Source organism: Sinocyclocheilus anshuiensis, unplaced genomic scaffold, assembly GCF_001515605.1.
Source record: "Sinocyclocheilus anshuiensis isolate Anshui unplaced genomic scaffold, SAMN03320099.WGS_v1.1 scaffold278, whole genome shotgun sequence".
NCBI lineage: Eukaryota > Metazoa > Chordata > Actinopteri > Cypriniformes > Cyprinidae > Sinocyclocheilus > Sinocyclocheilus anshuiensis.
In genome coordinates, this window is record NW_015546072.1 from 1406843 (window position 1) to 1429125 (window position 22283).

A 22283-nucleotide genomic window follows, 5' to 3' on the forward strand; every position below is an offset into this window, starting at 1 on the left:
TTAAATCTGATCTGTGATGCGACTGTCGTTCGGCACGCTGCATTGAGCAGCCGTGTTCAGTTTTTAATTGTAGTGTGTTCTTTTACTGAACTAAATGATTTTTATTACTATAAAAAATCAAAACGACGGTGGGGATCGGTGCCACGGTGGGCAAGTGACATAACTGGTGTTGCAGCTTAACACTGGTATCACCGTCAGCACCGTCTATCGCAGCAAGCCTAGTATGAGGTCAGCGTTGCGCATGCGCCGGTGAGTCTCGTGAAAACCAACGTTTGTTAACAGGAGCAAAGGAGCACCGCCCGGAGCTGCTTCCAGTGTACAACAGTGAGCGCAAGCTAGATTAACTTCATTATTATGTTTTAAATATGTTTTTTTCTTACAAAAATGCATCGATTCGCTACAGGAGGCCTTTGTTCACCCCACTGAGCCGTGTGAGGCGCTTTTTATTATGGATGGATGCGCTTTATTTCACTTCTTTTGGACTGATGAACTGCAACACTGGCACTGACTGCCATTAAACAGCTTGGAAGATCAAAGTAAATTTTTAATATAACTCCGACTGGATTTGTCTGAAAGAAGAAAGTCATATACACCTTGGATGCCTTGAGGGTGAGTAATTCATGGGCTAATTTTCATTTTTGGGTGAACTAACCCTTTAACATCTCATCACACATCCCACTCCTCTGCCTCCTGCCACACACTCCACCGCAGTTTAACCACGCAACAAAGACACGTGTAGAGAACCAACACAGAGTCCTCAGCGTTGTCGCCAATTCCCTCTAATCTCCCCCAGTGCTGCCACCTCTGCTGCGGCTGACGTGATCGCCTCCTCCCCCGACCCCCGCTCTGACAGACAACACCTCAACCCACACTCTCCAACTCCTACTGAAGCTGTGACACAGCGGGCTGGAGACACACATGGTTATAAAGCACCGCACACAAGGAGAAGAAATGTTCCTCTGCAGGAGAAAGAGAGGAGAGAAGAAGAGAGTGAAGTCCTTCAGCTTTAAGCTAAGATTAACAGGGACTTCAGCCTGGTAAGTCAATATATGTAGTATATTATAGTCTGTTTAAATGTTTGTTCAGTCTTTTTAATTAAATATAGACTTTCGAGATTTAACAATTGCCATTTTTAAGACAAAAAATAAAGGAGAATCTAATCTTGAGGGGAAATTTCACATATAATACTATATAATTAATAGTATAGTCAAAAACGAAAATCACTGTAGATTTAAAAACTCTAATTTAAGGACTGTTATCCTTGCATGTTATTTCATTCCCAATATTAAAATTGTATTTTTTATTATGTATACCGTGTTTTCATGTAATAAATTATTTTGATTAAATTCAAGTCTTGAAGCCTCTCATTTCATGTATAAAAATTATCATGTATAACATGTCATGTCATTGCATTAGATATGAAATATTAATCCGAGTGCCATTATTTTAAAGGGCCATCGTATGTAAGCAGGTGTACAGAAGCATATGGCTGTCAGCCTTACATAACTACAAAGAACAGCATAAGCATAATGTCAATGTGACTGTCCTTCATGCCTGCTGAATGTGAATCAATAAACAATCTCTATCTGATCGTTCCTCTATTCAGAGCTCCAACAGCATATCATTTCAAAGGGCTCACGGTGCCTCTCTGTTGAATGTATACATTTTAGGTCACCGATAAAAATGGATTGCTTTCCATATGCCACATAAAGAGCAGTCCTTAATGAAGTTTTAAGACACATTTTGGTGTACGTCTCATATTAAGCCCCACTGTAAATGTGATTCACTACACTGTGGCAACTGCCCAACCAGCCCCTCAACACTCACTTTAATGTACTGCACAAGACTGTGGGTGAGAGAATTACTGTTTGAAGAAATGCCTTCAAATCACTCACCACGTAATAAAAGCCAAAGCAGAACAAATACACTCTACAGGCTAATCTATGACCCATATACAGATTTATACACATTCATCAAGCGACAGGAACAGTATTTTTAAGGGGAATTTAGAAGTAAGGTCATCTTTGAAGGAACAAATAGCATTATTTACTTCAAAATCAATCTCACTAATGAACTAATTGCTTGTTTCATATAATATCATAGTGGTATGAATCAGTCTTAGCACAACTGAAAGGACAATTTGCTTCACTAAGATCACTTACACACATCAACCAGTTTTCATTGTTAAAATTTAAGTTGGAAAACTTCAGCACAGCAAACTGAGAAATTGAAGTGTAATGACATTTAATAAATGTATTAAACGGTTTCTCAGATTTACAAATATCAACCTTAGAATCACAATTTCATACAAAAAAGACCATGATACAAAGTCACAAAGGATGCAAAGATTCTCCCAAAAAGTTGCAGGAAAGATCAGAAAATTATTTCTCTACAAAGGATTTCAAAACACAAACTAATACAACACAACATCATGAGAGTTCTGCTGACATAAGTATGTATATCTGTCTAAAAATAACAGAATTTCATATAGAATTAAGTTTTTGTTGCATCTACAGCCATTGTTGCATAAGAATGTATTCAGTGAAAACATTGTAGTCAAACAGCTGTGAATATCAGTAGGAGCAGACTTGGCAAGTTTTTAGCACGTGTCTGAAAAAAAAAACCACACACACACAAAAAAGACCATATGAATTTGTTCACAAAAATATGAATTCACGTGGACAAAACACTGTCCTGTTTAAGGTCACATTGTAAGCAAAGCAAGCACATTGTTGTTGTGGGTTTTCTGACTCATTTTGCAAAGGCTCAGAAACAGATGACGCCGCCTCCATCTTCATAAGTCACATTTGCTCTGGGCTGAAAACATGCCACTGTCTTATATAATTCTGACTTGTTTGGACATATTATTACAGTGAAAGCATATATAGTTATTGATGCATGCTTCTAAAACTCTAAAACATATAGCTGTCTGGAAGAAGAGCTGCAGTGTGGGTGTTGAATGCGGTTTGGTCCACTGTGCATTTGCGTCCAATAATCGGTTAGTATTTTTCAAGTGGCAGGTGAGAGTGAAACATTAACCTGAGATTATGTAAGAAATGGTGGGATGCTATTTTTGAACCTGCAGCACAGGATTGCTCAACTAATTAAAATTCAAGCATCTAGAGACTCGGTGAAATGGGCTCTAAACATTGCCTTTGCAGTCAGACTAAAAAAGCTGCTGAGTACATACTCATGTGAATAAGTGTCTGAATGCGCATACTGTAAATAATTTAAAAATGGTTGAGAGAAAAGCACAATGAACTTGCATCTGTTAGTGCTAATTTTAACACCACTTTTACTTGAGACTATAGGTACAACTTTTATTGAACTAGGGATGCATTGATATGAACAAAAACAGCCTATATTAAAGGGTTAGTTCACCCAAAAATGAAAATTAGCCTGTGTTTTACTCACCCTCGAGGCATCCTAGGTGTATATGACTTTCTTCTTTCAGACGAATCCAATCGGAGTTATATTAAAAATTGTCCTGGCTATTCCAAGCTGTCAGACTCTGTTCTTGTTTTGTGTTTTGTTCCCCACGTACTCCATGTCCTGGTTTTTCCCCCTGTGTTCCTCCTATGCCCTTATTTGGTCCTTCCCATTCCTGTCCTTATTATGATCATTTGTTCCAGGTGTTCCCCGTTTAGTTCTATTGATCCCAGGTGTTCCCTCATTAGTTTCCATGTATATTTAAGCCCTGTTTCCTGAGTCGAGCGTGCTGTCTTGTATGTCGATCCCCATGTCCTACGTATGATTCCTTTGGTGTCAATAAAGACTGTTAATTCTGGATTATCCTGCGTTCTCCTCGTTCCTCGCTCCTTGTTCCTCGCTCCTCGCAGTAGGCACACCGTGACAGAAGACAGCACCTAACAGAAAGTAAGCGGTGCCCCTTCTTCCCATTTTTGTTTTCGCTTTTTTGAAAGTTTTTTGTTTTCCTTTCCTCCCCCCACGATTATGGAGATCGCGGCACGCTTCATTTTCCTAGCCCGTAGAGATCTCCCCTTCGTAGAGTATGCCAGGGAGTTCTGCGGGCTCGCCACGGTGACGCATTAGATGACGCCACCTTCAACTCTCTGTTCTGGCATGGGGCCAACTACCATCGCCCCGTGGACCTCCCAGACACCACGGGACTAAGCTGGGGGGAAGGGATCCTCCGGTGTCTGGAGAACATCCGGCCCCGAGCCAGAACCAGTCTGCCGTCAAGTCCGCCGGCTGTTCCTCAGTCAAGCCCACCGGCCGCGGCATTCTCCAGCCCGCCGGCTGCGCCATTCTCCCTTAACCAAAGGAGGATGATGAGGAGAAAAAGACTGTTCTCCGCCCTCATCCTAGCCCCAGAGCTCGCTCCAGCAGAGAGGGCACCAGTCCCCGAGTCTAGCCCGGAGAGGATTCCAGTCCCCATGTCCAGCCCAAGGAGGGCTCCAGTCCCCCCCTGAACTGTCTGCTCTGCCATGGCTTCCCAGTCTGCCTGCTCTGCCATGGCGCCCCGAGCTGCCTGATCCTCCATGGGTCCCGGAACGGGTACCACCCTGGAGGCCGTCCAGCCCTGGAAGCCTGTCCTGAGAGGCCTCCAGAGTGCCCACCCCTCCTCCTGTTGGTTATTATGAGGCGCGTGGACGAGCCTTCCGGGAGGGGGGAGTAATGTCAGACTCTGTTCCTGTCTTGAGTTTTGTTCCCCACGTGCTCCATGTCCTGGTTTTTCCCCCGTGTTCCTCCTATGTCCTTATTTGGTCCTTCCCGTTCCTGTCCTTATTATGATCATTTGTTCCAGGTGTTCCCCATTTAATTCTATTGATCCCAGGTGTTCCCTCATTAGTTTCCATGTATATTTAAGCCCTGTGTTTCCTGAGTAGAGCATGCTGTCTTGTACATCGATCCCCGTGTCCTACGTGTGATTCCTTTGGTGTCAATAAAGACTTAATTCTGGATTCTCCTGCATTCTCCTCGTTCCTCGCTCCTTGTTCTGTCGTATGCGGAAGCCGTTGTGGCGGATGACGCAGGATGTATGCGTCGCGCGCACCTCTGAGATATGCTGGTCTCGCGAGTTTGTTTACAGGAGCAAAGGTAGCAAAGTTTCCTTACTTTAGCAAAGGAAAACCAGTCTCCTCTTGGCTTATATCGAAATCCTCCGACATTTTTCTTTACAAATCCTCGGTTTGTACTTCTAATTCATGACTGGCGTTTTGTTGTTTTGTGCTTCTGCGTACGACAGATAGCGGAAGTGATAGAAAAGTGTTTATTACATTTGAAATATGGATTTTTTTCTTACAAAAACGCATGGATTCACTACAGGAGGCCTTTATTCAACCCTCGGAGCCGTGTGAGGCTCGTTTTACTATGGATACGGGCGCTTTATTTGACATCTTGTGGACTGTTGAACAGAAACACCCACTGACTGCAATGATAGAGCTTAGAAGTGCCAGGACAATTTTTAATATAACTCTGATATGATTCATCTGAAAGAAGAAAGTCATATACACCTAGGATGGCTTGAGGGCGAGTAAATAACAGGCTAATTTTCATTTCTGGGTGAACTAACCCTTTAAAATGCAAATATTTTGTCAAATTAAAAAAATCAAACACTAAAATCTAAAACCAATCTTTTCAAATGATACAAGTGAATTTAGGCATCACAACATTATAATGTAAAGCATGAAGTTCCATGTTCATTTTGAGCTGAACTAATTTGCTAAACATTTAAAGCAGTGGTTTTCAATTTATTTCAGTCCTCTCTCAGATTCAGATTATCAGCTTGTTAGAAGAGAGCTACGTGTATGAACTGTGTTCCGATTGACATGATCCCTACAAAGTGGTCATTGCTCCCTACTCCCTGAGCATGGGACATACGTTAAAGTTTCTTTGCTTTGGTACATTCATTCACAGATTTGCCTATGCCACGGCCTGCAGCATTTTCACACAGACGAAACTTACTAGAGATGCATGAATTGTGACATAATATACCTCTGTAAATAAATACAATTTAAAATCACGTCTAAACTCACACTTTAATGCCCTTTGAATGGACTGGAATTGAAAACCACTGATTTAAAGGAATGGTGAAAAATAAAAATTTGCTGAAAATGTATTCACCCGCAGGCCCTCTTAGATGTAGATGAGTTTGTTTCTTCACCGGAACAGATTTGGAGAAATTAAGCTTTATATCTATTGCTCACCAATGGATTCTCTGCAGTGAATGGGTGCCGTCAGAATGAGAGTTCAAACAGCTGACAAAAACATTATAATACTTCAGTCCATCAATTAATGTCTTGTGAAGTGAAAAGTTGCATGTCTGTTAATAAATAAAATCCATCAGGGCGTTTTTAACGTCCCTCTCTGAAGCTCACTATGTAATATTGCTATCTCCATTGAAAGGGGGAAGGGGGAAGTCGTGGCCTAATGGTTAGAGAGTCGGACTCGTAACCCAAAGGTTGCGGGTTCGAGTCTCGTACCGGCAGGGATTGTAGGTGGGGGGAGTGAATGCACAGCGCTCTCTTCCACCTTCAATACCACGACTGAGGTGCCCTTGAGCAAGGCACCGAACCCCCAACTGCTCCCCGGGCGCCGCAGCAAAAATGGCTGCCCACTGCTCCGGGTGTGTGTTCACGGTGTGTGTGTGTTCACTGCTGTGTGTGTGCATTTTGGATGGGATAAATGCAGAGCATTAATTCCGAGTATGGGTCACCATACTTGGCCACATGTCACATCACTCACTCACTCACTCACTTAAAAAGTCATCTTATCTGAATCAGGAGAGAAATACGCACATATCAAGCACCGCTTATGAGCAAAAACAGTCCACAACAGTTCTAAACAAAAATGTTGGTTGATTTTGATGTGAGAGGACAACAGGGGAGGAAGCGTCTCACTTGAGGAAGCATTATTATGTATTATGGACTTATATTTTGGCCAGAAGCAACGGTTTAAAGTTAAAAACTCCTTTATAATGGATTTGTTTCATACAAACATGAAGCTTTTCACTTCACAAGACAATAATTGATGGACTGAAGTCTTGTGGATTATTGTGAGGTTTTTATCAGCTGCTTGGACTCTCATTCTGACGGCACCCATTCACTGCAGAGGATCCACTGGTGTGCAAGTGACGTAAAGCTAAATTTCTCCAAATCTGTTCCGATGAAGAAACAAATGATCTACATCTTGGATGGCCTGAGGGTGAGTAACACAATTAAATATCAAATATCAATCATACCTTGAGTCGATATCTCTAATATCAGCTTAAAATAAAAAAAATAAACAGAATTTGAATAAATAATTGTGACAAATTTTACATTAAGCCCCAGTTACCTGTGTGCAAGGGTCGGCGTGGTTGGGGAAAGGTCTGATTGGAGCATAAAATTTGGTGACACGTCAGACAGAGTGACGTCATCACCAGTGCCATTGATTCGGCAGAGGTCCGCAGTGACGGGTGGAGTCAGGGGGGAATGAATGTCAGCAGGCGATTCCTGTGGAAAACAACAAATCAGTGGGTTATTTGTTGCACCCTCACATACTTATGACATAAACTTATTTTACATATATAACTGTTAAGATGCTAATTACAATGGTGGGATTTAGGAAAACTACATTTTTCCTGATTTGATGAGATTTCCCTTGGAGACTGAATGTGTGAATGTGAGATGTTGTGAACAGTCTTTACGGACATCATTGTTCTATACTGATAAGAATTAATCGTAAATGGAAAATATACTGATTGCAAAAAACTATTATGGATTAGGATTTTTACAATAACTGTATGTATTCTCCTTGAATGACAATTTTGAGAGTTTTCGAATGACGGTTTGGAAAATCTGTTATTCCAAGCAAACTTCATTCCATGTAAGCAACAGGTCCATCCTCCAGACATTACAGGACATACCTGAGAAGGTGAACTTGCCAGCTCCATCTTTTCTAGAGACTTCTCCTTGGCCATCCTGGCTGCTTCCTTGTACTCTGCAAATTTTTCTGCAAACTGAGAAGAGAAATGGGTTTTAATAATCACATTAAGTGGATTTTTAGTAGCCGGTTAGTGCTAGTTTCACTGATCCAGCTGATAAAGCCCATCAACCAGCAAGATCTTTCTGCTGAAGCTTATTCGACCAAGAAAGTCATGATGGTCAAGTTAGCTAAATAAAGCCTGATGCATACAAAATGCAGTTTATGCTGGTGCCTATTAATTCTTGACTTTTTAATATTGTATGTAGAAACAGAAATAAGGATATCATGTTTATGTGTTAAAATGGATTAACTATTTTAGAGTGGATATGCGGTATCTCTGCTAAAAAAAGGAGCAATGGTCACAGTTCCCAATATAGACTACTCCCATTAAAGCTTCCAGAGATCTAGAAGGACTTCTAGCATTTCCCTCTGAATATCCAGCGGGGAGACTGCTGTACACTTTAGGTTCAGGGCAACAGTGTTCCATTAACAATGTTTAAACGTCAGATCTCAAGTGAATACACATCAGAAAGAGAAGGTTTATGGCAGGCTTTAAAAAAAAAACAAAAAAAAACAAAAAAAAAAACAAAACAGGTAAAATAATGCCCATAACATGGACTGATTGACATACTGAGTCAACAGTCAGCAAGAAATAGTGTATGAAAGAGAGTGATCCATTATTGTATCATCATACTCATAGATCTGTTATTGGAGACTGGAGTTAGAAAGTTCAGATATTGCCATTGATCTTTCCTTTGTTGTTATTTTGAACTAAAACTAATGCTATTGAAAAATTTGTAATTAAAATTAAGCTAAATTTAAATATCAATATTATATGAAAAACCTTTAAAAAGGTTTTCCTTGGCAACTAACTGAAATAAGTTTAAGTATTAAAATTACTAACAAAAATGGAGTGAATATATGTAGTATCTCAAATATTTTAATTAAATTCGGTTTTGACGTCATGGTTCAGTATGGTTTCAGTATAGCAGGGGGACAAAACTAAACATAAAATTGCTTTTTTTATTAAACAGTGGTTTACTGAAGAAACGGCTCTTTCTTTAAATAAAATCAATTATAATTACAATTTTCTTAGGGATAAAAATCTACCTCAGCTCATGCTCTGAATTATAGGGAGCCCTTTTACATTACTATAAGGTTAAATAAAATGTAATTACTATTTATTTTAAATATAAAAATCACGCTCGCTCACGCTTCGCGCTGCCGTTTGAACTGAGGTGTTTATACAGCGATCAAAGGGAGTCAAAACTTTATTTATTGTTTTTATTGTTTATTTATTGTATATTGTTTATAATAAATGAAAAAATTGACATAATTTGAAAGATTAGACTTTGTTTGTTATCAAAAGTAACAATATATAAAACTGGAAGTTTCCAATGAAGTTCCACTTGTGCAGTGGTTAAAAAAATGCTGTATTTGTTTGGTATATATGCGTACCAAACCGAAAGACCCATACCGAAAAAGAACACAACATTTTCAAAATGATAAATAAATAATAGTGATAATTCACTTTTTATACAGTAAATACAGCATATGTAAAAGTAAATGAAACAGAGAAAGAGGAGAGTGAAAGAGAATAAAAAAGAAGGAGAGAAGAGGAAGACCAAAAGTGTTGGTGAGGTTTTCTACCCCCAGCTCTTGACAGTGCATCATCATAATGCAGAGGAGCGAGAGATAGAGGGAGCGAAAGAGAGGAAAGCACTGCACAGAAGAAGCCTCCCACGCACCGATGACTGTACAGCTCCTCATTAGGGCACAGTGTGTAGGTGTTCCCCAGCTCAGAAACACAGGGGGTGGAAGAATATGAAAGAAAGGGAGAACAAGGCCTCCAGACACAGGGAAGAAAATGAGAGACAGCAAGACCGGAAAGAGAAAGAGAGAGAGAAAACGAGAGAGAAAGAATTCCACCCACCTTGGCCAGATGATGCTCAGAGGAGAAACCCAGCCCATACACTGTGTTGGCACGGCTGTCTGCCCACTGCCCAAACTTGTGAGATGTCTTCGTGAAGGTCATGTTCGGGGTGATAGTGCTGTTTATTATTGCCTGTGAGATGAAAAAAAAAACGACTTCTCAGAAATGCCTGTGAAAAACATAAGTGTGCACTACGATGAACAATCTGGCCATGAAGTGTTTAAGACGAAAGCTTTTTTTGAGAGAGCAAATAATAGGCTAAATAGGGTCCATAACATGGGCTGACTGACATATTGGGTCAAAATCCGGCAAGAAATAGTGTGTGAAAGAGTGTGACCCATTAGTGTATCAGCATATTCATGCAGATCTGTTATCTGAGATGTGGCCTTTAAAGGGTTAGTTCACCGCAAAATGAAAATTATGCTGTGTTTTACTCACCCCCGAAGCATCCTATGTGTATATGACTTTCTTCTTTCAGACGAATCCAGTCGGAGTTATATTTGAGTAAAACGCAGCATAATTTTCATTTTGCGATGAACTAACCCTTTAAGTCAATAAGCTGAAATATGGCCTTTGATATTTCAAATGTTATTATCGGTAGCTAAAAACTACTGAAACAAATTTTGTTAATTGAAAGAAAGCTGAAATAAAATTAAATAAAATATAAATATTATATGAAAAAAATGTTAAAATACTAAAATGACTAAAATTAAAACTGAAATAAATTAAAGCTGAACAGAAATCTTAAAAACTAAAACTAATAAAAATGACAAAAGTACATAACAAAATTAAATTGAAAACTGAAAATATAGAAATAAAGTTCATTCAAAATTAAAAAATTGATTTAAGAGTATAAAAACAATAATCAAATAACAATGGATATTTCTCTTTCTCATTATTTGCTGATCATTCTAAATAAATCATTTCACATTTTTTTTCGTAGATTTTAGGGAAAATCTGCAGAATTTTGCAAGATTAATTAAAATAGTAAATTTTGTCACTAAAACATTGAAAGTAATAGCTTTATTAAGGGATAGTTCACCCAAAAATTAACATTACCCCATGATTTACTCACCCTCAAGCCATCCTAGATGTACATGACTCTCTTCTTTCAGATGAATACAATCAGAGTTATTTTAAAAAATATCTTGGTTCTTGCAAGACTAGCATTTTCTCACCAGAGATCCGTCCTGCGTCTTCTGCTGGAACGCCACTCTCTCATGAATGCGAGTATGACAGTTAGCGGAAGCTAGAGATTACAGTTTATAAAGTTTTAAATATGGATATTTTTCTTACACAAATGCATCGATTCCTCCCCCCGGAGCTGTGTGGAGTGTACTTTATGATGGATGGCTGTACTTTTTTGGGCTTCAAAATTTCGACCACCACTCACTGCCATTACAAATCTTGGAAGAGTCAGGACATTTTTTTTTTTATATAATTCTGATTGTAATCGCTTGAAAGAAGAGAGTCATATACACCTAGGATAGCTTGAGGGTGAGTAAATCATAGAGTAATTTTCATTTTTGGGTGAACTAACCCTTTAATAGGCTAAAATTAACCAATATAATATAATATGTGGAACATTGTGAATGACTGGTGTTTAAACTCTGCAGAATTCTTTGGTCACATATTCTGTGTGGATTTAATGACAATGCTCCAGGATGGCATTTAATCAGTGATCAATTATGGAATAATTAATTAGCTTATTTGCTGTACAGTGAGAAGTCTGTCTTAAAAATGTTTCTAAAATGTCTAAATGAGATGGTCAGGACATGGTCAGAAATGTCTGCTCACAAACACTTAAATGCCTTCAGTACATCTCAAGATATCTCCTGCGTTATAAGCCTGTGAAATGTTATTGATGAAATGACGACAGTCGCTGCCAGTGAATGTGTTTGTGTGGGTGTGAAACCGAGAGCAAATAAGGAGGGAGGAAAGAGCGAGAAGGAGAAGGAGAAGGAGAGAGAGGAAAGAGGTGCACTGTGAATGTTGCACATATTATGTGGAACTCACATAATCATAATTTGAGCGTCCAGAGACTCAGGCATCTTCACAGCAAAAAATTCTATCCTTAATCAGTATCAGTTTCCCAGCAGAAATATCTAAACGTTCTTACAAAAATATGTATTAACCTGCAAAATTACTTCATGTCATGCATGGTGTTTATCCTGTTCCTGTGGTAAGATTTTTTCTTACTTGTTTTAAACATAAGCATCATATTTTTATCTATTTTTTTGTAGTGTACATCTTTAAGATGGGAAATGTAAAACACGGAATAGATGGATGCACAAAGCATACTGATCCATGAAGACTGCGTGGATAAAAGGCCTCGAGCACTCTCATACTCCCACACACTTCCAGAACAAGGCCAATTGGACACACACAAACGTGTAATTTCAAGCGAGAAAATCGACAGTGGGCTACCACTCTCAGCTTCCTGTGTGTGTGTGTTACACATGTTATACAATCATTCCCTGAGAGAGGATGAATGCTGTTCCCTCTGTTCTATACTTCCAGTATTTAGCATTCGCACAGATATTGCAGGTTAACCTACAGAGAACAACAGTAGGGTTCTGGAAGTTAAAATCCCTCATTTTTAATATTAAAACAAATGTGCTACGAGCACTGCGGTTGGTAAGTGATGGTTTATGCCTCTGTGAAAAGCAGAAATCAGTGTGATTTCAATTCCATATCGTTTTTTAAGCAATGAATATCTGGTGAATTACACATAATCCTGAAGAGAGATCCACCAATCAAGTTGCTGTTACCATAGTAATGGGAATCGCAGCAACAGCAAAGCTCAAAAGTGGTAGTCCACATGTCCATAGTTAATTTTAGTTCTCAGTACTCTGAAACAAGCATCCTTTCAGACAAATAGTCAAATGCTCATTACCTGTAAAACTGTAATGGTCGAAAAAGATTTTTGATGTGACTTTTGGATCAATTCCTCCATGTAGAGATGACAATACTGGAATTAAATTATCACATAAATAAATTATAAGCATATTACAATGATTTCTGAAGGATCATGTGACACTGAAGACTGGAGTATGCTGAAAATTCAGCTTTTCTGCCACAGGAATAAATTACATTTTAAAATATATTACAATAGAAGACAGCTATTATAAGAATATTTTACCATATTACTGTTTTTTGATCAAATAAATGCAGTCTTGGTGAGCATTAGAAACTTCTTTCAAAATAAAAAAAAACATATACAGCGGGTAAAATAAGTATTGAACATGTCACCATTTTTCACAGCAAATATATTTCTAAAGGTGCTGTTGACTTGAAATTTTCACCAGATGTCGGTAACAACCCAAGTAATCCATACATACAAAGAAAACAAAACAAATAAGCTCAGAAATTAAGTTATGTGTAATAAAATGGAATGACACAGGGAAAAAGTATTGAACACTTGAATAAAGGGAGGTGCAAAAAGGCATGGAAAGCCGAGACACCAGCTGAAATCTATCAGTAATTAGAAAGAATTCCTGCCACTAGTCAGTGGAGGTTAATATTAGCTGGTTCAGTGCCAACACCTACAGTACCAGGATGAAGAAGATGAAACAAGGGTGGACATTTCAGCAAGACAATGATCCCAAACACAGCCAAGGAAACTCTCAGTTGGTTTCAGAAAAAGAAAATAAAGCTGCTAGAATGGCCCAGCTAATAAACTGACTTGAATCTAATAGAAATTAAGAACTAAAGATCAGAGTTCATAGAAGAGGCCCACAGAACCTTCAAGATGTGAAGACTCTGTGGAAGAATGGGCCAAAATCACACCTGAGCAATGTATGCGACTATTTTCTCCAGACAGGAGGTGTCTTGAAGCTGTCATTACCAACAAAGGCTTTTGTACAAAGTATTAAATACATTTGAGTAGTTCAGTACTTTTCCCCCTGTGTCATTCCATTTTATTACACATAACTTAATTTCTGAACTTATTTGTTTTGTTTTCTTTGTATGCATGGATTACTTGGGATTAGTGCTAAGACTAATTAGGCAGAATTTACAAAATTCCCAGAGATTTTCTTCTTCCCGAAAATGCTAGTTAACATTATCACATTGTGCTAAAACATGCTGACTTTGCTCACACAGAGTATGACAAAATTTGGTAATAATATAGCATAATGAGGGATTTTTGAGTTTACTTTTTTATCGGAAACAATTAAATTAGGTAAAGCAGAAGGGTTAAATCTCACTTATACACACACTAATCTACATCAATTATGGTGTACAAGAATCACACATATGCAGCCATGATGAAGCAATAATGTCGCACAGGGACTTGATGGATGAATCAGTGAATTGTTTTTGAACCTGTTCATTTATATAAAACATTCAACAAACTTTCACTAAAACTAAACAAGAAGAATGCATTTGGTTTAAAAACCGTGATAAATTGTGAAAAGTGATCATGCTACACTACTACTGCTAAAAACACTGCATGCAGCTGAAAAAGCTTCACTATTTTGAAAACGAGCTAGTTATGTAATAGCATGCTACTGAAAATTTTAGTTCTGAAAAACTAGTATTGTTTCTACTTTAAGTTATTGTCTCTAAATAAAATGGCCAAAAAATGTGAAAGAGAAAAGCCCTCAAAGAAAAATACAAACTAAACTGAAACTGCATTTGATCAAATGCTGTCAAGTGAAGTTATATTCAAGATAAAGTGAATAGCACTCAGCGGATAGAGACCTTACTGCTGGCTGTGCTACTGCCTATTATAAGTCAATAGTGGTTCAGATAAGGACAAGGCTTTAGTGACAAGTCCCTGTCATTCAGAGTGACAGGACCACAATCAGCTGTGCCATACAAAAGTAAGGGCAGAATAAATTGCATAGGGGGAGAGGGAGAAAACACAGGAATTGACAGAGCTTAAATATCATATCAAGCTTTACATGAGCTCTTCGATCCATGTAGCATCCTGCTAATACCTTTAGCCACTGTGAGCCGTAACTGAAATTCCCTTCAGGGCTCAGACTTGACTTAAGATCAGACTCTAATTACAGCTGCTGCGCTGACCCCATTCCCTGCCCCAGTCTCAGAAGGAACAGTAACATTTAAAGGCATTGTAACTAAATGGTTACCATATTCATGTACCCTGCTGGTATTTTGATGATACACCAAAGTATTTCAAATTATACCATGGAATGACCATGGTATTTTCGGTACTCTTTTTTTTTTTGGTTTACTTTTTGGTTGATAAATGCCTAAATCAAGTTAAGACTGCTAGTGTAGAGTTTTAAACACCACTAAAATGCTGCATGTTAAAGAGGTTATGGGATAGGTAAATGACGATTAAGGGTGTCCACGCACTTGTACAGCACTTTGGGATGCAGTAGTTGCATTACAAATGTGCTTTATTAAAAAAAATAAAAAATAAATCCAAAGTCAAAGTTTGAATTTTAATAAAAATTAAATTACTACACATATTAAGTTTAATCAAACATAATGCATGTGGCATCACCAGTGAAAAAAGCATAATTTCCTTACACCTTGAATACGTGTGAGTGGACACAACCTTGTCACATGTATCATTAAATAATCACTTTTCACACAGGCCTTTAAATGTATTTTTCATGGTAAAAGCATTTTTTACCCAGTAAAAATACCATATCACATTTTAAAACAGAGGAACTATAGGAATATGGTTACATTGATTGTTATTAAAGGTCAAATTATCTGATATTTTAAGAGACTTACTGACCGTGACACAATGTCTGCAGGGGTCCAGTCAATTCCATTCTTTTATCAAGGTTTTCTACATTTTTTACTTTATGTGCATTGTGCAATGAAAAAAAAAATCTTATTTAGAAATTAAAAACATGCTCATCACAGAAGAGGTGTATTCAAGTCATTGTATCTCAATTGCATGTTAATGTATTTTTGAATGAGCATCATGTTGTTAACCCTATGGTATGTTTAAGGTCTACACAAACTTAAAAAGGATCAACTGATGATAAACAGTGTGTGCTTGCCTGTGTAGGTGTCAACAGTCACAGTGCAAAGTGCACTGGTTCACATGTTATTTCTGTCGCTGAAACCAAAAGCTAAGGGGAGGGTTGAGCATCCCAACTCACAAGCACATTCAGGCATACTGCGGGAGCTATTTTAAATCCTGCTCGGCTAAAGCTTAGGAACCGTAGGGATATGGTTAAGACTGCACATGAAACACTCCATGTGACTGCTGAGATTTTGGTGGAGTGGTTGAAATCAATAGTGTGTCCACTCCTGCAGGAGCAATGTTTGTGAATTATACGCTAATTAGGTCCAAGGGTTCATGATTTGGCGTAAAAATCACAAAAAAGTGTGTTTTTTGGTGGAGGATGGTGGAGGTACATGGTCTGCAGTGGTCTGATTCCAAGTATTGTGGACAATTACACAAACTACATGAAAATAAATAGGTAAAATTATGAAAGCCTTAGAGTAAACAGCCTACAGTAAGATGGATAGACTTACTCTAGCGGATGTAGAGTCCCTACTACTGCCTATTGATGTTTCCTGGATTATTGGACCATTACAACCACTGTATAAGACTGCACAGAAGTGACCAATTCAAGTGCATGCTGCTCTCCACAGGGAGAGTGAACTAATCCACTTCTATCCAAGGGAATATGTTTGATAGCAATCTCTAGCAGGTCGGTCCTTCGCACACTCAAATCTCTTGTGCACAAAAGGGTCCTGCAAGTTCAACTGATGCATCAAACTCACATTATATTTTTGAGATTTGGAAAGCACTCTCAGAAGCTTTCCAAATCTCAAAAATATAATGTGAGTTTGATGCATCACTTTTCTTGGAGCAAAGACAATCCTTTAATCTCCACCGAACATATTATAAGACTGTTCCATTCCTTTCCTCAATTTCCCTTTGCAGTCCTATACACTCTCAAAAAATAAATGGTCCAAAAGGGGGTTTCGCAGAAGAACCATTTTTGGGTTCAACCTTTTGTGAAATGGAAGGGTTCCATGGATGTCAAAGGTTCTTCATGGAAGAATAGACTTTATTTTTAAGAGTGAATGAAAATAAAACACCACATTACCTTTGATCCGTCCAGGCTGATGATCCTGTACACGTTCCTGGTACTGTCATAGAAGTAAGATACAGTCACCGCATGCTTGCTGGTGGGCATCCAGTTCTTCTTAGTACTGGGGTCTATCTGGAAGACGTGTGCCCGGGTGCTGTAGATGGGCTGCTCCCTGAAAAGTAGGAAGAAAAAATGGTGAACCTCTTTGTGCCTGAGCACCGTCGTCTCTCCGATTCCACCAGGCGCGCTGCAACGTCCCGGTAGACGGATGACCATTTCTTCAGCCTCCATTTTGCTGCTGAGCACCACTGTTTGAACCCAGGTGGAAACCTGGGCCTGTCCTAACCAGTCAGACACATTGGTGCCCTGCTACCAGTGCAAGGCGACCATTCAACGTCCTGCTGATATGGAAATGCCAGCTGTTTGGCTGGGGCCGTGTGGGATGGACACTAAATATAGTCAGGGACACAGTAATCTGTGCAGTCCCACCCCTATTGACCTGGGCCCGTATTCACAAAACATCTTAAGGCTAAAAGTAGCTCATAACTCGCCGATTTAGGAGAAAATCTTAAAAATAATGGGCGTGTCAGTCCTAAATTTAGGACTCCTAAATTTTTGTTCTAAGAATTTGTTCACAAAGCGTTTTAGTGCTAAAACTAGCTCCTAAATCTGTGAAACGTTAGGAGCAGTGAAGAGGACTCCTAAGTCACTAAGACCAAATCTGAACTATCCTAAAATGGCTGTTGCCAGCAATCTGCCTCGGAATATAAACATTTTAGAAACATTTGACGATAATGAGCTTTTAAAAAGGTATCGGCTTTGGTTTGGAGGTTATCCCCAGAGCCGGCCCCAAGGCATAAGCGAACTAAGCGGCTGCTTAGGGCCCCCGTGGCCACCAGGGGGCCCCCAAGAGTACATGAAAAAAAAAGCAATATTAAATATTTAAATCATTTATACTTATCATCTTATTATTTCAATAGCGACGCATCATGCAGGCACAATAGCGCTGTATGACAGATGTATGACTTTTATTTAGTTTTTCCTTTTTTATTAAAAATATCCACAAACTTGTTAACTAGCCTACATCATGAACTATATGATACAGACATTCTATTTGTCAAATATGTGTAAATTAATTTGTTTTGTCATTTAAACAACCTTAATGACCATGTTAGTTGATCTATAATGCACGCTGGATGATGTCGTGCGGATCTGTCGAATTTACATCACCTAAATTCACCCATTTCTCCCGAAATACATGAAAGTAAGTGGCCAGCGAACTGGGAGAAAATAGAGTAAACTTTATGGTTACCTACACAATGTGTATTTGACACGTCGTCAAATTTTAATTGAAAGGTTTATTATTGATGCTTTCCATAGAAATCAGTGTATTTAACAAACTATAAATTTCTTTTTTTTGCTAGTACTTAACTGAAATATCTATTTAAATGTCTGAAATCTTAAAATAAATTAAATAAAGCACTGGGTTTCAGGGTTGAAACACTGAACAGTTTTGATATATGAAAAGCACCGAGAGTGTCTTTCTCTGGCTCAGTGCCAGCCAAAGCGCGGCACGTCAAAGGGTTAAAATCGATTGCATTTTGGGGGTGGAGGGGGGACAAATTGAACCTGGGGGGGGAGGGGGCCTGGCTGACTAGTTAATTAGCATAGCCTAGGTAGGGTATCTTCTTGTTTTAGGGAAGATCATGTTTGATTAAACATCCATAAATAGCCTTGACATCATAATATATTATAATATTTTTGATTAAAGTTTTTGTCTTCTGAGTAAAAATAACTTTCCTGTGTATATATTTTTGTAATAAAAATAAGCTTCTGTTTCATAAACTTGGTGCTGATAACAGCTTAACATTATTTACCTTAGCCTACCTTTGGGGTCTTGCTATATTCCAATACCATTATGCCTCAGTTGTTGTTTTAGATGTGTGTTTAATAATTTATGTTGTTAAAATAACATTCTGTTCCGTAAATGCATTGTCAGCTGGTTTATTTAGCTACTTTTCAGTACACCGCATTAAGTTTGCCACTTAGTACTGTAAGACTGAATGTTAAAGCGCAAATGAACATGTTAATATGCATATTAGGGCTGCCCCCTAATAGTCGACTAACCTTTAGTCGACGAGAAGAGGCTTGGTCGACCAAAATTTCATTAGTCGCAGAAAAAAAATTTTCACGCGAAATCACGCAATCCTTAAAATAGGTCTCAAAATACTTCGTCATTTTTGGTCATACAGATAAGAGTAATGCATCTTTTGTATCTGTAAAGACTCTACGTTTATTTGTGTTCATTTGTGTGCACTCAGAATAACAACGAAACGTTGCGCTTTTGTAAAATAATTAAAGCAAACAGGATGCGCTTTCTGCCGTCTCGGACTCTATGAACTTGAGTGCGTCACTTCGAAACTCTGTGTATTCTTGCCTTATTACAGACATGAAAAATATATCTATAGAGAGTGAAACTTTTAAATGAACCAATTCAAATAGAAAACAATTATTCTCAGATTATGTAATCCATATGAAACATGCATACAGGCGCATACTGCAGCGATGACGAGTCAGTGTCGCCGACTTCACCGAAAACAGAAGCACTAGTGTAACCATAAATTATTAAAACGTTAATGCAGGTACTTGCTGTTTTTCCCTAACACATTCATAATTATTATATTTGCCGGTGCGCTTGAGCGCTTATTAGGCTATGTAGGCAACTAAAGGCTCATTATTATGATTTATATGGTTTATTATTAAAAGTGCGACTAATAGTCGACTAATGCTTAAAATGAACGACTACTAGTCAACCAGAAAAATCTTTAGACGAGGGCTGCCCTAATGCATATTGACTAATTGTTTACGAGAAGCATACATATAAGAGGCTGACAATTAGCTAAATATATACTTGTTTAATTAGTGACACTTAGCCTGCATTTTAAAATCTTTATTTGAATGTGGCAATTAACATTTTTATTTTAAAACCTTTGTTTGAATATGGCAACATAATATTGCGCTCTACAATATTTTTATGAATAAATCTCTGACAGAAACTATCAGCCAATCACTGTGGGCATAGTTAGTAAGCATGCTGACATCATCCATAGCAACGAGGTCAACCCCGCCCTTTACTCTTAGCTTAAGACTTCTGTCTATTCCTTAGTAAAAGTTTGTCTCAGCAGCTTTGTGAATAGGTTTTAAGAGAAAACTCTTAGCTAAAAACTTTTACTGCTATTTAAAAGAACTCTTAGTGTTAAGATAAAATGTTTTGTGAATACGGGCCCTGATCTTTGCTGTTGGAAGTACGTTTGCACGCGTTGGACGAAGGTAACATAAACACTAGATAAACTAATGTGCATTACTTCTTTTAGTCTAAGAGGATGAGTGAAATTTCATAAACACCCCAGCCAAGTTTTCCAATGCTGCATTTAAAGATTGTGTTAACAATTCAAAATCAACAATACACCCTTCATAAGGACATTTTCCGCAAAAATGAAAATTCTGTTTCATTTACTCACAATCATGTTGTTTTAAGCCGATATGACTTTATTTCTTCTATGTAACACAAAAGAAGATATTCTGGATAAGGTTTCAACTGTTTTTCTCTATACAATGAAAGTCAATGGGGTCTAAAACAACACTGGACGCTATTTACTTTCATTTCTCAGCCAGACAATTCTCAGTATATCTTCTTTTGTGTTCAACAGAGGAAATAAATTCATACAGCTTTGAAACAACATGAGGGTGAGCTAATTAAAACAGAATTAAACATTTTTGGGATCATTCCTTCAAAGGGGTCATATGATGCTGCTAAAAAGAACATTATTTTGTATATTTGGTGTAATGAAATGTGTTTATACGGTTTAAGGTTAAAAAAACACAGTCATCTTGGAGGCCGTGCACAGTGAAAAACGAAGGTCTGTTTTTTGTGAATCATCACCTAGGGCAAAAAAAAAAGAAGATCATGTGGACCACAAGCAGAATGGAATAATCACTCTCTAGAATAATAGGCAATCATCGCGGAAGAGAACAAAAGAACACCGGAGCCCCAGTCAGATCTGTCTCACTCTGAACTTTTCACATTCTTCTCAACATAATTACACATGTATCCTCATTCCAAGTGATACATACATGTCATCAGCAATTCATGAGCAATTAGCAATCATGCAGCCAAAACGGAATGCTACACTTCTCAGTAAGGTTCAACTCGTTAACAGTGGTTAATGCATAAGGTATCATAAACCAACAATGAACAACAATTTCTACAGCATTTCTTAATATCAGTGAAAGGTGCACTACGGAAAATCTTTAGGGTAAAGCTGACAATAAAGATGAAAATTTCAGGCTTACTTCATTCAGTTGCGAAGCACAAAACAACTTCGCAATCTTGCCTGCAACCACAGAGGGCGACAGAGAGGTCAAATATCTGTAGTGCATATTTAAAGTTAATTTATTCTTGTGAATGTGCGAGCCGCTATAGGTAAATAACTACAAGAATAACAACATGCAGTAAATTGTAAAAGTATTAGCGCTACACTCTAAAAAATGCTGGGTTATTTTTTAACCCAAATGCTAGGTTCATCCTGTTGGGTCATTTTATTGGGTTGTTTTTAATATTTTTACCCAGACGCTGGGTTATTTTTTAACCCAAATGCTGGGTTCAGTTTGTTGGGTCCTTTTTTGGGAGGGTTATATTATAAAAATATATATTGGGTTATATTATTTTAAATATTTTTTACCGAGGTGCTGGGTAGTTTTTCTGTAACTAAGTTGCTGGGTCATTTTTAATGTTGGGTTATTTTTTTTTCTACCCAACCGCTGGGTTGAGCCTGTCTCCGACGAAACAGCCCACCTGCAGGAGAAGGGTATAACTGCAGCCCGGAGATCTCCAAATGGGGGCGGGAACTCCAAAACGGGGTGGGAGCTCCAAAATAGGGCGTGGTTTCCTCCCATTGACAGACAGGCACATGACACGCATGCGCAATTTTTTCCCCCAATCCACTTCAGTGCAAACTCCGCCCCACAGCTGATTCTAACGATTTTATTGGTTGTGTCAATTAATGTGTTGATTTCCTACACTATGCTACAAAAAATGCTAACCCCTAAACCTGCCCCACACCTGACCCTAACCTACCCAGTGAAATTGACTGCACGGCGGGATTGGCGCTGAATAGCGTGGTAAAGAAAGTTGCAGTTCAGGAGATAAACAGGTAATAAGATTATGCGATATGAGATCGTTCTGTAACTCCCCAACCGGACCTCTCCGGACAATGGCACCTTTTTAGTTACATCCAGCGTCACTACCCCCTCCTACCCTCCGAATTTCGTGCCCGGGGATGCCCCCGTTGCTTGGAACAAAGCGATAGAGTAAAATCTTTCCCCTG

The 22283-nt window shown here is 38.4% G+C and overlaps 1 protein-coding gene across 2 annotated transcripts in view; it reads right to left on the reverse strand.

Moving 5' to 3' along the window:
* Positions 1–22283, reverse strand: part of homer1b (homer scaffold protein 1b) — a 31754-nt gene that overhangs the window by 4483 nt on the left and 4988 nt on the right. Inside the window, exons 1-4 of one of the 2 annotated variants that reach the window (XM_016501067.1) lie at positions 16912–17385; positions 9863–9994; positions 7871–7963; positions 7300–7457 (exon numbers count right to left, since the gene is read on the reverse strand). In XM_016501067.1, coding sequence (XP_016356553.1) covers positions 7300–7457; positions 7871–7963; positions 9863–9994; positions 16912–17187 — 659 coding nt within the window. In that variant the 5' untranslated portion in view covers positions 17188–17385. Of the gene's footprint in view, positions 1–7299; positions 7458–7870; positions 7964–9862; positions 9995–16911; positions 17386–22283 lie in introns of those variants that run through there. The other variant, XM_016501068.1, reaches the window with a different exon arrangement.